The sequence below is a fragment of the Rhinopithecus bieti genome, unplaced genomic scaffold, assembly GCF_001698545.2.
Source record: "Rhinopithecus bieti isolate Rb0 unplaced genomic scaffold, ASM169854v2 scaffold_46101, whole genome shotgun sequence".
NCBI classification, from domain to species: Eukaryota; Metazoa; Chordata; class Mammalia; order Primates; family Cercopithecidae; genus Rhinopithecus; species Rhinopithecus bieti.
This window is the reverse complement of record NW_016819049.1, coordinates 2704412-2723077: the sequence shown is the minus strand read 5'-3', so window position 1 is coordinate 2723077 and position 18666 is coordinate 2704412. Positions and strand designations below refer to the sequence as shown.

The 18666-nt window shown below is 37.5% G+C and overlaps 1 protein-coding gene across 1 annotated transcript in view; it reads left to right on the top strand.

Moving 5' to 3' along the window:
* The window catches only part of HSD17B12 (hydroxysteroid 17-beta dehydrogenase 12), a 176692-nt gene that overhangs the window by 138480 nt on the left and 19546 nt on the right, over positions 1-18666 (top strand). Inside the window, exon 7 of the mRNA XM_017858123.1 lies at positions 12151-12185. Coding sequence (XP_017713612.1) covers positions 12151-12185 — 35 coding nt within the window. The remainder of the gene's footprint in view (positions 1-12150; positions 12186-18666) is intronic.

Sequence of the window (18666 nt, the reverse complement as noted above, 5' to 3'; positions counted from 1 at the left end):
TTTTTTTTTTTTTTTTTTTTTTTTTTTTTTTTTTTTTTTTTGGTTATGTGGACTTTCTTTTGGTTCCATATGAATTTTAGGATTGTTTTTTCTAGTTCTGTGAAGAATGACGGTGTTATTTTGATGGGAATTTCATTGAATTTGTAGATTGCTTTTGGCAGTGTGGTCATTTTCACAATATTGATTCTACCCATCCATGATCATGGCATGTGTTTCCATTTGTTTGTGTCATCTATGATTTCTTTCAGCAGTGTTTTGTAGTTTATTAAATGCTTTTTGTTTATTAAATGCCTTCTATGTGCAAGCACTGTGGTAGGTATTGGGACTACAAAAACTTAGGCTGGTGACTTATTTTTACAAAGACTTAATCCACACTCTATTTGTCACTGATAAATTGTTTCCATTTTGTCTTCCCCATGGTTCTTTTCAGTTGAGGAACTTAAATGTTGTGATAAAGCATTGTATGGGGAATATGGAACTATAAAGTAATGGGTGTGATTTTTAATAGTCACTCATAATAACTTGTCTGGTTGCTAGTTGCTAAGCACGTGTTATAGTCATGTCACACGTATGTGCCAACAAAAAACAACAAGCCAATACCTGCCAAAAGAAGGAATACTTAGCGAGTATGAGCATCTCAACACCTTTTTTTCTTATATTGTATTAGTAACTATAAAAATATACTGTACCTTGGTTATACATACCAGAGCAGTGAAAAAAAATTGCCTGAGGCAGAATTCTCATGGGCAGTATCAGATACTTGAAATTCGAACATACTCATAGAAAGCCAAATCCATTTTCAATAACTCATATATACTAGTTTAAGGAAATTCAAAACATGTTTAACTCAATGTTTAACTTTGTTGTTATTAGCCAAGTTTTTTTCTCATGTAAGATTCAGTTTAAGTGAGGTAAACTAATTACAAGTGGACCTGTGAGTGAGTCTGGATTAAGACTCTCATGCACAAAATTGATGCTTTTAAAACATGGCTAACAGGAATATATCTAATAGTCCCAAGATCATTTTAAGGGCTCTCAAAATGTTACTGTTGTTCTTAAACTCAGAGCTGATACAGATTTTAATAATATGTGGAACTATGACTTTATTTTTTAGCAAGCAAAGGTTTTTGATCAAAGTTAATATCACTTCTAGTCTACAACTTATATATTTTATAATTTTTGCCTTTTGAAATGACCAATGTGTACTATTATTTTGATATACCTTTTCTGGTACATTTGGCCAAGTGCTTGAAAATAATAAGTGTTAAAAACAATGTACATGTGTTTCATAATATCTTGTGCTGAGTTAATGATAAAATATGTTTGTTTCAGTTTTATTTTCTAGAATTGTTAAAACTAATTTCAGAGTAGTCTTCTGATAATTTTAACGCCTCTGTCAGATAAACCATGTAAGCCATTTACTTTAGATCCATTAGTATTTTCTCTTATAATCTCCTGCTTGTCTACACTTACATGTTTGTATACTCTTATGGTGTAAAACCCTGGCCTCTTCTGTCTCCATGAACATGCCATCCCTTGGCTTGCAGTCTGCAGAAAACTAATGATAGAAAGCCAAGGTCCTGGCCTTAATCTGTGAGAATCAGTCATCCTGCTGTGATTCATGGTCACAGACTTTATCCTTCATGCAGCATCTGAGCACAGATCAGCATGTTCAGTGGTCATCACGGTGAGCCTCTGCTTAAAGACCAAATGGGGGAAAGTATGGATAAAACAGCACAAATCGAAGAGCACCATAGAGTAACTTTCAGTGTTTTAAATATAATGACGAAATAAAATGAGATATGATTTTAATATCTTGACAAATTATAAAATGCTTCTCCCACCTCTTCATCCTTCCTCTTCTTCATTCTTTATTGACATTGGCATATATACTTGTTCCCATGAAATGATTTATTGGAGACAAATGCTAATTTATTAAACACTTGCATGCCATATTGATGGTAAGTATCATTGGCAGAACTGGATATCTACTTACAATTTTTATACATAAGCTTTATTTTGCAAACCTAATCCCATTTAAAAAGCACTAAGGGAGTTTGCTATTTAAAGCACTTCTTCATGGAGCCAAATAAGCATCCCTTCATTCATCTTTAGTATGAATCTGAATTTTCCTGTTCCTTTGTGAAATGTATGTCTAATAGAAAACAAATCAAAACTCTCAAGGTGTGGAATCAATGGATCATGGAATTAATACCATCTGGAGGCTTAGCCAATTAGTTTTTGTTGTAATATATGCAGAATCAATGTAGTTGACATCTCTGAGCACAGTTGACTGGTGACCATTCAGATATGGAAATGGCTTGACTGGAGCAGTGGGAGGTGAGTGATGTGCAGTGGCTAACCAGCAGGTAAGAAAAGGAAGTTAGGGCATGATTGTGCAAGTCCTTGAGTGCTGTGCTCAACAGGCTAGAGAGCCACAGAAAGCCTTCAAGCAGATGTAAGGTGTGATCTGATCTATGTTTTAGAAAGGCAGTTCTAATGGCAGAGTGACATGGTAATAGGTGTTTTATGATGCATGTGTTTTTCTTATTTTTACTGAGAGAAAGGCATTCACCTTGACGAAATTTTGTGTGTAACGCTCCCAGGTTTAGGGCTCTTTGATGCTGCTGTGATTTGCCCTATAATATATTTGGATGAATTACACCTATTGTTCTTTAGTTGACTGTGTTACGTTGCCAGGGACAGGGCCACATTTTCAGTAGCAATGGCTGTTTGGAGCCCTGGGGTAACTTAAAAGAAGATGAAAATTGGTGCAGCTACAGAATCTCCAAAGGTTTTATTGTGGCTGGACATCAGGGGAACTGGGGCATGGATGTCTGCAGCCTAACGCCACAATGACTTTCTCAGAAAAGACCTGTATAAGGAAGAGAACAACCTCTTCTCACCATCAGTGTTGGGCCAGGTTTTATCTCCTCACTACACTACATGACAGGGAATAACTGGCTGAGGAGTGTTCCAGGAGAGATTGGTGAAATCAGCTTGGCCTTGTGACTTTGGGCTTGTGTCCCTACTTTGGAGATGTTTGCTGAGAAGGGCCCCAGCATCTTATTGTAAGGTCTGTAGTGTGCCATGAACATTGAATTACCTGGCTTTACACTCCTTCAGACCCACATATTTATGTTCTGGATCAGTAGGTCAGATGATTGTAAAACTCCATGTTGTAAAAGTTCCATGTTTCAATAGAGGAATGAAAGAAGTGAAATATCCTGAGACCAAAGAAATTGCTGGTCACCACCAGATAAAATGGTAGTGATGTGGCCAGAAAAATATTGGGGAAGAAATATTAATCAGAAAGTTTTGACTATAGACCCTTGATGTTTAATCATAAGCAGTTCTTCCAGGCCACTTAGTTCTCCAGTTTTATCTGATGGTTTTACTTTTTGATCTTGTCCAGTATTTTGAGTTTATTCCTTTCTTCCCTCTCAGTGGCTCACTTCAATGGGCTTTTCCTTTACGAGGGATGTTTCGAAGCCTTGTTGCCTGCTTTTCCAGTTTTACTCTTAAATTCTTCAGGGATAAATTTAGTCTTGTTCCTCTTCCCTGCCTGCATACAGTTAACTGATGTAGAAACTCTATGTAGGTAACCAACATGGCAGGTAGATCAGTCTCAAACTGTAAGAGAAGTCCTACTAGACAGGGCTTTCTTCTGATTGCAGATGCTCTGTGACTAAAATCTAAGATACATCTTATTTCTCATCAAGAGCAATGACCTTTATCCCAGAAATGGTGGAGTATAGAGACAATTGAACCTCAAGACATTGAACCACACTTTTCTAAAAATAGTTCTAGTTTCATACCTGGAGGGATTTCCATCCCAGAATACTGAGAGAGCTTGCAAATGAAATTATTAGACCACTATTGATTGCTATTAGAGAAATCATGGAGAATGGGAGAAGTGCTGCAACTCCAGAGGCAGACAAATGTAGGTTTCATTTCAAACAGGGTGTACACTGAGCTTCACATCAGTCCCAAGACAGATTCTAAAACAAATATTGTGCCGTTTGTTTCTGATTTGAGATCACTTGTTTTAACAGCTACCAAATTTGGGGTTGCCTTACTTTTCTGGGTCAGATTATTCTTTAATTCTTTTATTCACAATTTTCAGACCTCAAGAGACCCTAGACTCTTCACTCCTTTTCAGATAAGCACTGTCCAAACAGTATTACCTGAACTGCCTGTGGCGCCTATGGAAAGGTGGGAAAACCATTCCTTCAGGTGATGCTGGATCGTAAAACTGCTGCTGCACTTAGTGAATGAGGTGGAAGCTAGAGAATGGCCCTGCCTACAGCTGAACCTCTGAGGAAATGTCCAGGCCACCATTCTGACAAATAGAGAGGATGTTCTGACCTTCTTTATTACCTTTTTCTTAGAGCAGAGAAGAAAACGGATGGGGGTGCAGCCCAAAGTGAAATATATTAACAGCCTCCACATATTGTGAAATACTGTTGTGTTTTGTTGTTTGCTTTATTTGGGAATGGGGAAGAACATCTCAAGCAGGGGTTATAAATTAATTTCTTTTTACTTTTTTTAAATCAATTTGAGATTTAATGTTTTTATATTAATTTAATTTTTTACTTTTTTGGGGGGTCAGTATAATACTTAAAGCAAAGGCTTATCATTTAGTTCTTCCTTCATCAGACATTCAACCAAGATGGGGGCTTGAAACCATTTCTTATTAGGGGTGGGTGTGGATAGGGCGCCTTTCTGAACCCTCCGGACTGTCACGTGCCCACTGCATGTCTTCCATTCACTGAGCATTTCATTTTTAGACTCTTTCTTTTTTTTGTTTTGTTTTGTTTTGTTTTGTGTTTTTCTTTTTTTAAGACAGGGTCTCACTGTGTCACCCAGGATGGAGTGCAGTGACACTATCATAGCTCACTGTAACCTCAAACCACTGGGCTCAAGCGATCCTCCTGTCTTAGCCTCCTGAGTAGCTGGGACTACAGGCATGCACCACCATGCCTAGCTAATTTTTAAATTTTTTATAGAGATGGAGACTTACTATGTTGCCCAAGGCTGGACTGGAATTCCTGGCCTCAAGCAATCCTCCTGCCTCAGCTTCCCAAAGTGCTGGGATTACTGGTGTGAGTCACCATGCCTGGACTAGAGTTTTTCTTAGATTGAGTCTCTTTTTCAGTTTAGAGCCTTTCTACAGATTGTAAGCACCATGAGGGTTGGTATCATGTCCTTTTCCTTTCCTGCTGAATCCTACCCTGGGCCTCACATACGTCAGGTGCACAACACATTTTTTTTTTATTCTAAGAAATAATAATAAATGAATGCTTTTTTAAAAACTGAAAATTCTAGTTTTAGTTCAGGTTCTTTGGGAATAAGGGTCACACTGATTTTATGTAGCTCTAGAAGGTTGAACTTGAATCATTCGATATTTATACTAAAGTACATTGTGAGAACTTCCTAATCTTTGAATCTGCCAGAAGTGGAAGAGGCAGAAGGTGAGTATGCTGGGTCAGAGGTTGTAAACTGTTGGTCTGTGTGCCAGATGTGGCTGACAAACACATTTTGACTGGCTCAGTTTTCAAAATTAGGAAATTTTACACCCAGATTTCTAACTTCTCTTGGGAAACATCTGAAAATTGGGTAACACAGACCTGAATTACTACATGGCACCAAGTGACTAGAGCTGAGTAGCTTTTGGATATATGCAGTTAGTTAGGCCTACAGCTCTCTAGATTGCCACAGTCCCCACCAGTCCCTATTGTTTGACTTCTCTCACTCATTTACATTACCTCTCTGACCCTTTCAGGCACTGGAGTTTGGGTTCTTCTGTTCCAGGCGACTCCAAGTGTTCAATCTATTCAAACGGAATAACTGCTTGGAGAAATTGAAGGATTAGAATGACATCGACTAAATTAATCTCTTCTGTCTTAGTCCCTTTGGGCTGCTGTAACAAAATGCCTTAGACTGGGTAGTTTATAAAGAGCATAAACTTATTTCTCAGAGTTCTGGAAGCTGGGAAGTCTAAGATCAGTGCCCCACCAGGTTTGGTGTCGGGTGAGGACTCCATTCTTCATAGATGGAGCCTTCTTGCCATGTCCTCATGTGGCAGAAGAGGCACACAAGTTCCCTCAGGCCTCTTTTATAAGGGCACCAATCCCATGTGTGAGGGTGGAACCCTCATGATGTAATCATTTCTCAAAGGCCCCACTCTCCTCTTAATGTCACCATATTGGGGATTAGGTTTCAACATACAAATTTTGGTGGGGCAGGGGTTGGGCGCGGCAGCTGATGCCTGTAATCCCAGCACTTTGGGAGGCTGAGGCGGGTGGATCACTTGAGCCCAGGAGTCTGAGACCAGCCTGGCCAACATGGTGAAACCCCGTCTCAGCCAAAAATAGAAAATTTAACTGGGCATGGTGGCATGCGCCTGTAATCCCAGTTACTCAGGAGGCTGAGGCAGGAGGATCACTTGAGCCCAGGAGTTCGTGACCAGCCTGGTCAATATGGCGAAACCCTGTCTCTACCAAAAGTACAAAAATTAGCCGAGGGTGGTGGCTCACACCTGTAGTCCCAGCTACTCAGGAGGCTGAGGCAGGAGGATTGCTTGAACCCAGGAGGCAGAGGTTGCAGTGAGCCAAGATTGTGCCACTGGACTCCAGCCTGGCTGGCAGAGCAAGACCCTGTCTCAAAAAAAAAAAAAAAAATTTGGAGAAGGGGGACACAAACATTTAGACTATGGCATCTTCTACCCCATGATTCTCTGAAATAAGAGTATGAGGCCCTTTGCATGGTTTTTGAAAATATATTTTTTCCTTTTTATACCACAGTGTATTCATTGTATGTCACTTAGCCAGAAGTGCCTTATGCGATGCACTGCCCATGGAGTAGATGATAAAAGTTTAGATGAATGGACAGATGAGTGAAAAGCACAGAAACATTTGTTTTTTTCACCTGGATTTGCCTCTGGCATGTGACACAATGCCAGTAGGGGGAGCCCTCTATTAATTTGAAAATCCATGAGACCAGTCTCCGTTCAGCAGTCTAATTGTATTTCATTTAGGGATTATGTTAAGGATGCATCCCGACACCCTGCCTCAAGAATTTAACAGCATTAGGAATATGATAAATTATGGGAAGGAGAGTAAAACCCTCACCACTGATCTCCATCCACGGCTTTTCTAGAGGAAGGCATTCCAAGTTAATAGCTAGTCTTAATTCATTTTGAAATTAGTTATCATTATGTTCCTAAAAAATTACAAATTATTGGATACATTTAGTCCTTAGAGTGTCATAGTAATGGGCTACCTCAGGCATAACTACAAAATGATGGTTTTGCCAAAAGGCACGATAACCACTCTGCATTGCTTTCTTCTTTCCAAAATGAGGGAGTAGTTATAGATTGGTACTGATGTTCTTTTCAGCTCCAAAGGAAGCTAGGTTATAGGATAAACGCCTTATATACGAATGAAAATGAAAAATCTCTGAGAACTTTAGAAATTATTTTCTCCTCCCCAAACCTGTCACTTGTGAGAAGTTAGCTTATTTTGGAAAAATTTAGGTATTGGAAGCTCATAGCATACTATATATAGTATGTGAAACTTAGAAAAACTGTGTATGATGGTATACGCATTTTTTTTTTTTTTTTTTTTTTTTTTTTTTTTGAGACGGTGTCTCACTCTATTGCCCAGGCTGGAGTGCAGTGGCGCGATGGCTAACGCAAGCTCCGCCTCCCGGATTGACTCCATTCTCCTGCCTCAGCCTCCCGAGTAGCTGGAAATACAGGCGCCCGCCGCCACACCCGGCTAATTTTTTTTAATTTTTAGTAGAGACGGGGTTTCACTGTCTTCGCCAGGATGGTCTCGATCTCCTGACCTCGTGATCCGCCTACCTCGGCCTCCCAAAGTGCTGGGATTACAGACGAGAGCCACCGCGCCCGGCCGGTATATCCATTCTTTTTAAAAATTTTGTTTAGAGTTTATGAATTACGGCTTTGGAATCATTATTAATTGGCATGGAGCTCTTTGTTCTGAAAAGTTCTTTTTCTTTTGATAAATTAATGTAGATCAAACCATATTTATTACAAAAGGAAAAATTTTGTTTTGAATGATATAGTGTTGAATTTAAGGTTAAGTAATATGGGGCTGGGAAAATGGCAAGGGGGGACTCAACTTTAACAAAAACTTAACATTAATATAAAGGAAAACCAAATAATACTTGGAGATCTCAAAGCACTTTTAGAAACTTTATCTAATTAAGCTCTCCACCCCCTGTGCAGTAAATATTCTGTTAGCTATACAGGTGAGAGTCTAAGAATTTCTAATTAAGTTGTGTTCTTTTTTACCACGGTGCTCAAATTATACAGTTTGCCGAAGGAAATGTGTGCTGTGTCATTGTAGCATGATTTTCAATGGAGTTACCATCTAATTTCTCCAAAACAGGCATTGTGTAACATTGTTGTCACTTTCTGTAATTATTTTCACTGTTATACTGTGATTTTGAAAAATTACTGTTAATGATTACAGTTGAAAACTTGTTTAAGGTATTTGCATCTAAGAGATGGTTTTCTTCCAAATTGTGTGGGTACGTTTTTAGTTACTTGAATTCAGATCCTATTCATGGTAAGCAGGTTTCTTTGGGGTAGAGGGAGGGCAGAGGTGGACAAAGTGGCTATTTGTGGTATCCTAATTTCGGGTATGAATAGCCTGGATTCCTGGGGCTTTACCTGGATTCCAGGGTGAATTGTTATACTTTATTCTCTACATATATATTATGATAATACAGGTGATTAAAGCATCTTGAATTTTAATGTAATCTTTTAATTTGAGCTTTTGATTGTCTTTTTGAACATTATGCAATCATATTTTCTCATACTCTTCTCTCTTAAAAATGACCAAATGCCAAAGGTTACGTGACACAACGTTAAATTGGATCATTTTTCATACTAAATTAATGAGTGGGAAAATCTACATTGGCTCCTGGGTATAAAATAAAGTTCCTTCTACAAACTGTTTATTACTGATACTACAGGAGTAAAAGAGAAAAGTTTTATTCAAATTAGGTTTTTTTTAGAAATAAGATTGCGGGGCTTTTCTAATTGTAAAACAATGCAAGATTGTTGACAAAAGTATGAGAAATATATACAAACACTAAGAAGAAAATAAGTCACTTTTAGTCATAACCACAGATGGTTACATTTAATATAATATTTTCAAGGATTTTCTAGGCCAGCCAATGCATTGTTGCTGAATAATCTAATTATCTAGATAATCTAATAGTATTGATTTTGATTTTGTATGAACTAAGTAAGCCTCTTACTTACTTCCCAGCCAGAATATACATCGCTGTACCAGTAAATACTAGTAAATATTTTACTCTTGACATTGAATCAAATTCTAAACTTAACTGTCATCAAGACATTCATTTTTCCTCATATATTTGTATACTTTTTGACTCGCTTGCATATAAAGTGATAACAATACCTTAAGTGTGATATAACATATATATTAAACTATACCCTTTAGATTCTAGGCATCTAGGATTTTCTTGTAGTGAGGATTAATGATACTGTCACTGAAAATATATATGTATATAAATAGTAAACACTTTTCCTGCAAGGACAAGGATTTCACACTCTCATTGTTGTAGAAGCACTATTGTAGAAACTTTTGTCTACTTCTTAGGAAAGAATTAAATTAAAATTTGTTTGCTGTACACTTTTGGAAACAGTTCCACAGGGAAGAAAATGGGTCTGGAAATCACGTTTACTATTACTTGTCTAATATTCTTAACCACTGAACTTGCAAGTTACGGTAACCTTTTTTTAGAAGTATGTTAAGAGGAACAAAAATTTTTCTGGTACAGCAATTATCACCTACAGATGGCCTAAAATTAGCATTGAGTTAACTCCAGAAACAGCTTGTGAGCTGTGAAACGGAGTTCAGATAGATAGTGAGATTTCACAGAAATGCCTGGTATATTTGTATAAATAACCAAATATCAAGATACCAACTGATGCATACAGATAACTCTGCTAATAGCTTAGCTAAAATCCTACAAAATTTGGTGTTAGAGAAAATTTAATTTGATCTGAACATAATGATTTGTATATATATACTCAAATAAAGAAGGCTTGAAATTGAATTTATTGTGACATAATCTGATTAGAAGGAAAGATAATTTCAATATAGATGAAGGCATTGATCAATTTGATAAAAGCATGCAGAGTTCAGGTTAACTTTTCTCAGGCTTTTCATTGTTATTATTTGACAGATTTTAAAAAGATGTTACATTTTATGACAAGGAGAGAGAATTTAGAGTCAGAATGTAAAAGGAGGAGCTCATGAGCTATGAGAAAGAAATTAACTTTTGCAGGGGAGAACTTGTGTCTTTGCTGATGAATCATCTAGTCATTGGGCATTCAACAAATATTTCTGGCCTTTAATAGCCAGGAGTTGAAATCAGTGTTTATGTCAAGTTATTAAAACTTCTTGAGTTTTAATTCATATACATAAAGAGTGTATTTTGAACATATCCCTACATAAAAGACCTCTTGACGAAGGAAACATTTAATGTTTAGCATCCCATTGGCATAATTTTGTAAGTATGGTTTTATGTTATGGGGTTTTGTTTTGTCTCGTGATTTTCTAGATAACTTTAGGCATTCAGAAAGCAGACATTTAATATATACATGACATGCATATGGTATAAGGGAAAAAATAGCTCCTGATATTCCCCATCTCCCTGCCCCACTATTCTAACTAGAAATAGAAGAAAGCCTGTTTAAGAGAGCCAAACAGGCAGTGGCTACCCTTTCTGGACTCCACTTAGCTGCTTTGTAGTTAACAGATCTCATTTCCTTAATACAAATGCACACACACGCGCGCGCACACACACACACACACCTGGGTAAAGACATTTTTATTACCAGTCTCCTTCCTCATTCTGTTTCCGGTGATCTCAGGACTTTGGAGAACTGAATTATAGCTTCCCTTCACAAAATGCTGGGGGAACTCTTGATAACATTTTAGTTAAGCATTATGGTCCCTGATGAAATGTGCTAAATTTTAAAAAAAAATGTTTTCAAATACTGTTAGGGTTTTGTATAATCTATCCTTTACAATAAAATACTCCACCACTGTTAATATGCCTAATGTACATCTGTCTGTACTACCATACAAAGCTGTTCATGATACATCTGGATTGGATGTCCACATAGCAGAATTTACCTTGTTAAATCTGGATGGCATTTTCTTTCTCAGAATATTTCTAGGAAAACAAAATTCCCTTCTCATCAGAATGCTATCTACTTTAATTAATATGAAGTATTATTCAAGATCGAAACAATAAAATTTCTAGGCATAGCATGCATTGAAACCTTATTATTATAAAACAGCATCTGTTTATTAGAGAATTGATGATATCTAGGAGTCAGGAATTTATGTTACAACCTCAGTATTTAACTATGAGGTGATTTTGACTAAACCATTGGACTTCTGAACTTTTCTTGGTTAATAATGTATCAAAACAGAGTTTAGAAATAGCCCCTCTCATTATATGTATTTAGTCAACAATTATGAAGTCCTTAAAAAATGCAGATGTCACCTTTTCATTGTTGGTTATTAGAGATCACATCTTAACTCTCTTTAAGGATGAGTTTTACTTACAGCTAACTAGAGCAACAAGAGAAATGAATGTGAAGATACACTTACTCTTTGCCAACATAGCACTTTATGGCATTCTTTTAAAGACTTTTTGGCTGGAAAAGTTTATGTGAGCTCTTGAGATTAGAAAGCTTAAGTCATCTTGGTAAGCAGGATATTTCTTCTGATAACATATATTCTTTTCTGAGAATGCATTTTGGGAAACATAGATTTTCACTGTAAATCCTTCATTGTTTGAAGAACTCTGTGCCAGTATTACATTTCAGGCAAGACTAATTTTAGCCAAGTTCATTGAAAGTATTCCCTGTGTTCTCTCCAGTAATTTCAGCTGGTTCCTTTTTATGCCCTCTTGACACAGTCACATTCTAGAGTATAGAAAATAACCTGCTGTCTGTAGAAGTGGTGAATGGTTTCATGATTCTCTTCTTTTTAGTGTGGGTGAGTTTTCTTCACTCTTTTCCTGTTGCCTGCATCCTCGGCCATCATGAATGTTTTGCTTTCTCTCTTGCAGATGACACAATTGGTACTGCCTGGCATGGTGGAAAGGTGAGTCACAAGCTCACACACAAACACTGTGGAAGCAGAGCTCATGATTATTTAGAGGGAGAATCCTTGCTTTGAAAAAATCACTGAAGTGACTAATGAACCAAGCCTCCATGTCTTAGCCACAGAGTGATGTGCCAGGCGAGTCACAGTAGAGCATGAGTCATCGGTGGTGGAGGCCTTTTCCACTCGATTCCCTTTTTATTTCTCTCTCTAGGGTTGTAGTGGTTCCTTTAGATCAGGATAAAAAAGCCTGCCTGAGTCACCATCACTAACTCAATTGCCTGCTATTCTGAGGGGGTGGATAGAGTTCCTGGGATATTCCCGGGAATACCTTCTTAAAGCTGTATTCTCTCAAAGCCAAAATCAGTAGAGTTGGATTAAGCAAGACCTCTTCCTCTGGTTTTTCACTTTTAACTGGGCGAATGGCTGTATGAGGAACTTAAGCATGTTATATAAAGTGATTATAAGATGTCAAACCAACCCTTGGAGGAAAAGGCAATGTCCACTTGCCCCATCTTTGTTCCAGTTTGAATTGGTTCTGCTAGTACGTGCTGAATGTCTTCATTTTGATTGAGAAATATGTTGTAGAGTTCTGTTATTTGAAATAGCATGAAGTGTAAAATTGTAATTAAGCTGTTTCTTCCTTGGAAAAACCTGAGTGATGTCTAGGCCTTCAAAGAAAAGCTGCTAAAAAAATTTGGGCTTGCATCCTGAGCTAGCTCAATCATTTGCTGAATTTAGGGCATCGTAGTCATCTTTTTTTCTGCAAAATAACTATGAGTTTGGAAGAGACCCAGAGGAATCACAGCTTCGAAAAGAGAAGACCCAAGGACCATACTTCTGTTAGGAAACCTCTATGACCCACTCCAGGCAGGGATTACAGCTTACGTTTACTGAGTATATAGTAAGTGCCAGGAACTTAGTAAATGTTAACTCATTTAACTTTGATAGCCTCCCACCATTGTACAGATGAGGAAACTGAGGTTAGGAATCCATTTGTTGAACATCTACAGGGACTGGTTAAAAAATGGTTTCTCAGCAAAGGTGCTTATACACGATTTTGTGTATTTTAATTGTTTTATTTTAGTAACACTTCCCTTTAGAATCTTCAAACTGCCTATTATTAGGTGCCAGTGGGAGTGGACTCCTGATGGTCAGATACATAAATGGCAGTGGTTAGACCAGACCAGAACCCTAGAAGATAGTAGAGTTGGGGCAAAGTAGAACTCAGGAGAGATTAAATTTGGGCCTCCCCTTAATCCTAGTTTTGACATCTGCAGGTAACATGGCATTAATTCAGAATAGTAAATCTGTCCATTAAAAAAGAAACACTTATAAACCACAGAGGTATTGTGAAAGGAATTTTTAATTGCATTGATGAAAACCATATCAAAAGAGATAATGGTTGCAAAATCATTTTACAGTATAAAGTCTTAGAGTCAAAGAGTCATAGAAATCCAGTGCATTAAATTAATTGACAGTAACCTCCCTCATTTGACAGATGAAAAAATAGAGGCCCAAAGAGATGGAGTGCTGTGAAGCTATACAGTTAGTAAATAATACAAAACCAAGGAACTGGGAACTTCACTGCTATCTCTGTAGACCTGACAGCCATGATCACAGCTGGAGCATTACATAAAAGCAATGCATAAAAAGACAGTCCATCCATTCAATAGGCATTCATTGAGTCAAGTGTATTGTGGATGAGTTGGATCCTTGCCTTTTAAGAAATCAAGTTGAGGCTGGTGCAGTGGTTCATGCCTATAATCCTAGCACTTTGGGAGGCTGAGGCAGGTGAATCACTTGAGGCCAGGAATTCAAGACCAGCCTGGCCAACATGGCAAGACCCCATCTCTACTAAAAGTACAAAAACATTAGCTGGGTGCAGTGGCACACAGCTGTAATCCCGGCTACTCGGGTGGCTCAGGCACGAGAATCACTTGAACCCCAGGAGGCGCTGGTTGCAGTCAGCCAAGATAGCACCACTGCATCCAGCCTGGGCAACAGAGCAAGACCCTGTCTCGGAAAAAAAAAAAAAAAAAAGGAATGATCAAGTTAATTTTAAATTGAGGCTGAGAAATGGTGGAAAGTTATCAGAAGCTATGACTGAACCTGACACCGCATTACCATTTTGATACTTGTTAAGAACTGGTGAGAAATATATGTGGATTTTATGAATCAATACTTTTGGTTAGGAAAAGGAATGTCTATGTCTACTTGAATTAAAGAACTTAGTTACTAGATGTGTCAGTCAAGGTAAGCTATCTGCTGAAACACACCACTCCCAAATCTCAGTGGCTTAACACATAAAGGTTTACTTTTCCCTCCCCTCTCTACCTGTCATTCAGGGATCTGCGGCTCTTTCCATCTAGGGGCATCATAATTTTCTAGGATCTTGGAGTTCTCTGCATCCAGCTGACAGATGAAAGAAAAGAGAGTAAAGATGGTTTTAAGGGAAGTTTCACTTCTACCCACATTTCATTGTGCAGAACTCAGTCATAGGCTACAACTACTGCACAGAAGGCCAGAAATGTTAGCTGTGTGCCCAAAGAGGAGAGAAAAACTCCAAGTTAGCACATCATCTTGAAAGCATGCTTACCTTACACATTATAAGTGGTTTCATTATAGCCTGCTCTTTACACCATCCCCAAGTGGCTTATTTCCTGTGGCTGGTTTCCATAGCGTTAGTATCTCCATTGAGTAACAGCAGTCCTTTATTGTGATCCTTTGTTGTTGTTTTCCTTCCACTGGTTCCACCTCTGATGTATGAGATTTTCCAAACCCTCTAGAACTATAGCCTAGGGCCAATTGACTATCACTAAACAAGTATCTATAATCAAACTAAGGTATTGTTACCATAGATGTAGAAGGTACATAATTACATTATAGAGAAAAGTTGCTCTTTTTACTTCCCTGGAATTATAAACATTGTGTACAGCTGGAGCCAGGAGGAGGTTGCCATAACAACCGTGGGACAGCTAAAAATAGCCCCTTTCATAACTGTATTGCTTAAGGTGGAATTATGACATGTTATGGTGTTTTAGGGCAGGTAATTCTCTTTCATGTGCTAAATGTTTGCAAACTTTCTTCCACAAAGCAATATTTGTACAATGTAAGTATTTGGATTGCTGGTTCTAATTATACACCTGACCCCTGTGTTCCAAGATTCTTTTTGACATAGATCTCTATTTTTATAGGTTTCTCAGTCTTCTTGAGAGTCTGTTAGAGAACTGTCTGTGCCAATTTCAGTATTATGTTTAAGCTTTAAAATATATATATAATGACAACCCTCCCCCTCAAGAGCCTGCTTTTGTACTACTTGATATGAAGTGGAAATGTGAAGAATTGGGATGGAATTTTTTTTTTTTTTTTTTTTTTTTGTACATTCTTCCTTGGCTACCATCAAATTCTGTATGCAGTTAGCAGTCCCCACTAGGACTGACCCTGCAGTTTCGGTTCCTCACAGCAGCACGTCTGTCTTCCCACCTGCGCTGTGGGACAGTGATGAGGTTTCTGAGGAAGGTAGAAAACAGTGACTTACTTCAAAGGAGACCTATTATGTCCTCTGTGACAGTAGTATTTTTACAGAGGTGTGGACAAGGATACCACAACAGTCTGATAGAATATTAAAGCATTTATAAAATAAAGGCTTAGCAATTTATTTTTAACCCAGGTGACAATTAAGGGAGTCTTATTGGGAATTTCACAGGTCTGAGGGAATTCCATGAGAGAGCATATCTATAAGAAGCTGTAAGTGCGAGGTACTGAGTTTTAGAGTTGGGCGAGTTTAATGTCTGGCTTGTGGGAGGACTAGTAATTAAAGAGAATATGTTTATAGGAAAAGGTACTTTCCTGTCAGCAATTGGTGTTTTCTGCTTTGGGTTTTTTCACAACATTTTAGTTCTGGTAGATCCTCAGTAATTTGTACCACTGAGACACCGTTGTGTGGCTGCTAGCAAGTAAGCAGTATGATGAATTAAGAATGTTGCATCACGGAAAACATTGCTTGACTTGTTTATTTGGATATTTGTCATAACGAACTAGAAAATGCGCTGAAGTATGAGCAATGTGAGTCTTCATTATAGAACTTCAACAAAAATTCTTGATGTACCTTCCAATCTTAGAATTGTTCCCAAGTCCCCAGAAAATGAGAGATTAACCAGGGTTTGGTTTCATATTTGTTTCTGTGTGCAATTAAGCACAGCCCATTTTGTCCTTCTGCTTGATATAACAGAGTTGTCATGAGTCTGGCTGTGCCATGGAAACTGGTTTGACGTCACTAATTCTGCTTAGATGGAGGATTAGAGCTAGACAATGTGGTTGATTTTAAGGGCGAGTCTTTTGTGCCTTGCAGTCCCAAATGCTCAACACCATTTCTACATAGAGAACAGATACTGTATACAGTACAAAGATTAAGGCAGGCTATACCAGTATATTATCTATGATTCAGACAGAACTAAGTTGAATATTATTGCCCTGGGAAAGAAAGAGCGAGAGAATTTTCCGCTGTTGTGTGTGTGGGTGTGGGAGGAAGGTTTTTGCTAGACAAATATGTGAGCTTAATGGCAGGACAGAGATTTGTAGAAGGGCTGTTTTCTCTACTGTCACTTTGGTACAATTATAAATGCTACTCTTTTATTTACTTAGGTCGAGTGCGTTCTTGCTTTATCCTTTGTTAGTCTTAGATTTGTTTTCATGTGTTTTAGCATGCAAATAGTGTATTTTGTATGAAGTACCCTCAAACTCAGACTTTTCACTAATTCAAAGCAACTCCACCTCCTAGAAGTTTTCAATAGAATTAGAATACTTGAGAAACAAAATCTTAGTTGCCTCAAGGAGCAAACAAGTAAGGGAGCATGACTGCATGAATGTGACATCGGATAATTGATCTGTATTGTATTTTAATATGGGAAAGAAACTTTTATTAGCTTTAAATGACTTTTCCTGTATTTAGATCATTGCTTTGGTGAGTGAAGTTTTAAGGGTCTGTTTTGATCAGGTCAAGATTTAATTTTTGAAGTGCACTTGATAATGTTACATTTTACCTTTTACATATTTTTAAATTGCATTTTGTTAGTGAGAAATGGAATTTAAAATGTAAGGTTTCTGTTCAAGGTCACATATAACCACCCCAGCTAACTTGAGTATAATGGAGCATTTAATCCAGCTGATAGGCCAAGCAGTGATAGGTTGCAGTTTCACTGGAAAGCCTCATTTTTCTGCATCTACTTCAAACTGGTTGTGTCTTCACTTGCTGTGAATGAGTTTGGACATAGCTGTTCCCAGTTATATGAGAAAAGGTGAAAATAAAATACTACCCATACCTGCAAGGATGCTTAGGATACAGGAGGGGGGTTGACTTGTCAAGATTGAGGGTTACTTCTTAGAAAGCCTATTGTGTTACATGCAATATGATCATTTTCACTTGATTGGGATCTGCTCCCAGCTTAAAGGTGATACATTCCAATATGTCATAAATATTTTTCTTGCTCTTTTCACAGATTTGTTGAGATAAATTTCACATACCGAACAATCTACCCATTAAAGTATACATGGTTTTTATACTTTAATGGTTTTAGGGTATTTACAGAGCTGTGCAACCATCACCACAGTCTAATTTTGAACATTATCAATACCCCAAAAAAGATAAAGATATTTTAAATATTACAAATTAATACTAAATTAAAATCTCCTGTAACAAAAGTGGTTTTCTGTTTCATCAAAGGAATTTCTCACAAATATAGATAAAATGAAAGGACTAGATATTCATTGCTAATTTACCAGTTTTTATGTTAGAATTGTTGAGTTCTAACTCCTGATACAAACTCTTACCTTAAAATTTAAAAAGAAAAGACTTTTCTGTTTCTGAGGAAAACACAAACAAAAAATACCAGAATGATATAATTAAACCATCGGCTACTTATTTCCAACTTTATTCAAAACCCTACTAATATTTTAAATTTGAAATGTAATTTTATCATCAAAATATTAACGGATTTCACAGTTTAGGAAGGCACATAATACTAATAAGGACTTCTGTTAAACAACAACAACACTTTTTCCAGTGATACAACTAAGCCGAGGACTCCCACTTCCATTTGATGGTTGAAGTGGCATCTCACCTAGAGGCTGGCAGATGGAGCGGTTGACTTTTGGGGATTATTTCCTTTAAGATTTGTGTCTGAAATAACTTAGATGCCATTTAATCATGTATTCTTTATTATTTTGCATAAAGGGGGTCTTTATAGTCCCTTTTTTGAGCTAAAAAGGTGTTGGGAAGTAAATTCAGACAAAGAACAATGAGAAAGTGGGTTAAGAAAAGGAACCTAATATGGGAGACAGGAGGTGGGTGGGATCAGGTTGCAGTGGCTGAAAAAAGGGAATCCTCTGAGAAGAACGGATTTCAGAGGAAGAGTTGGTAGTTGTGACATTCCTAAACCATAATTCCACACTTTACCTAACCTATACATACTTTTTAACA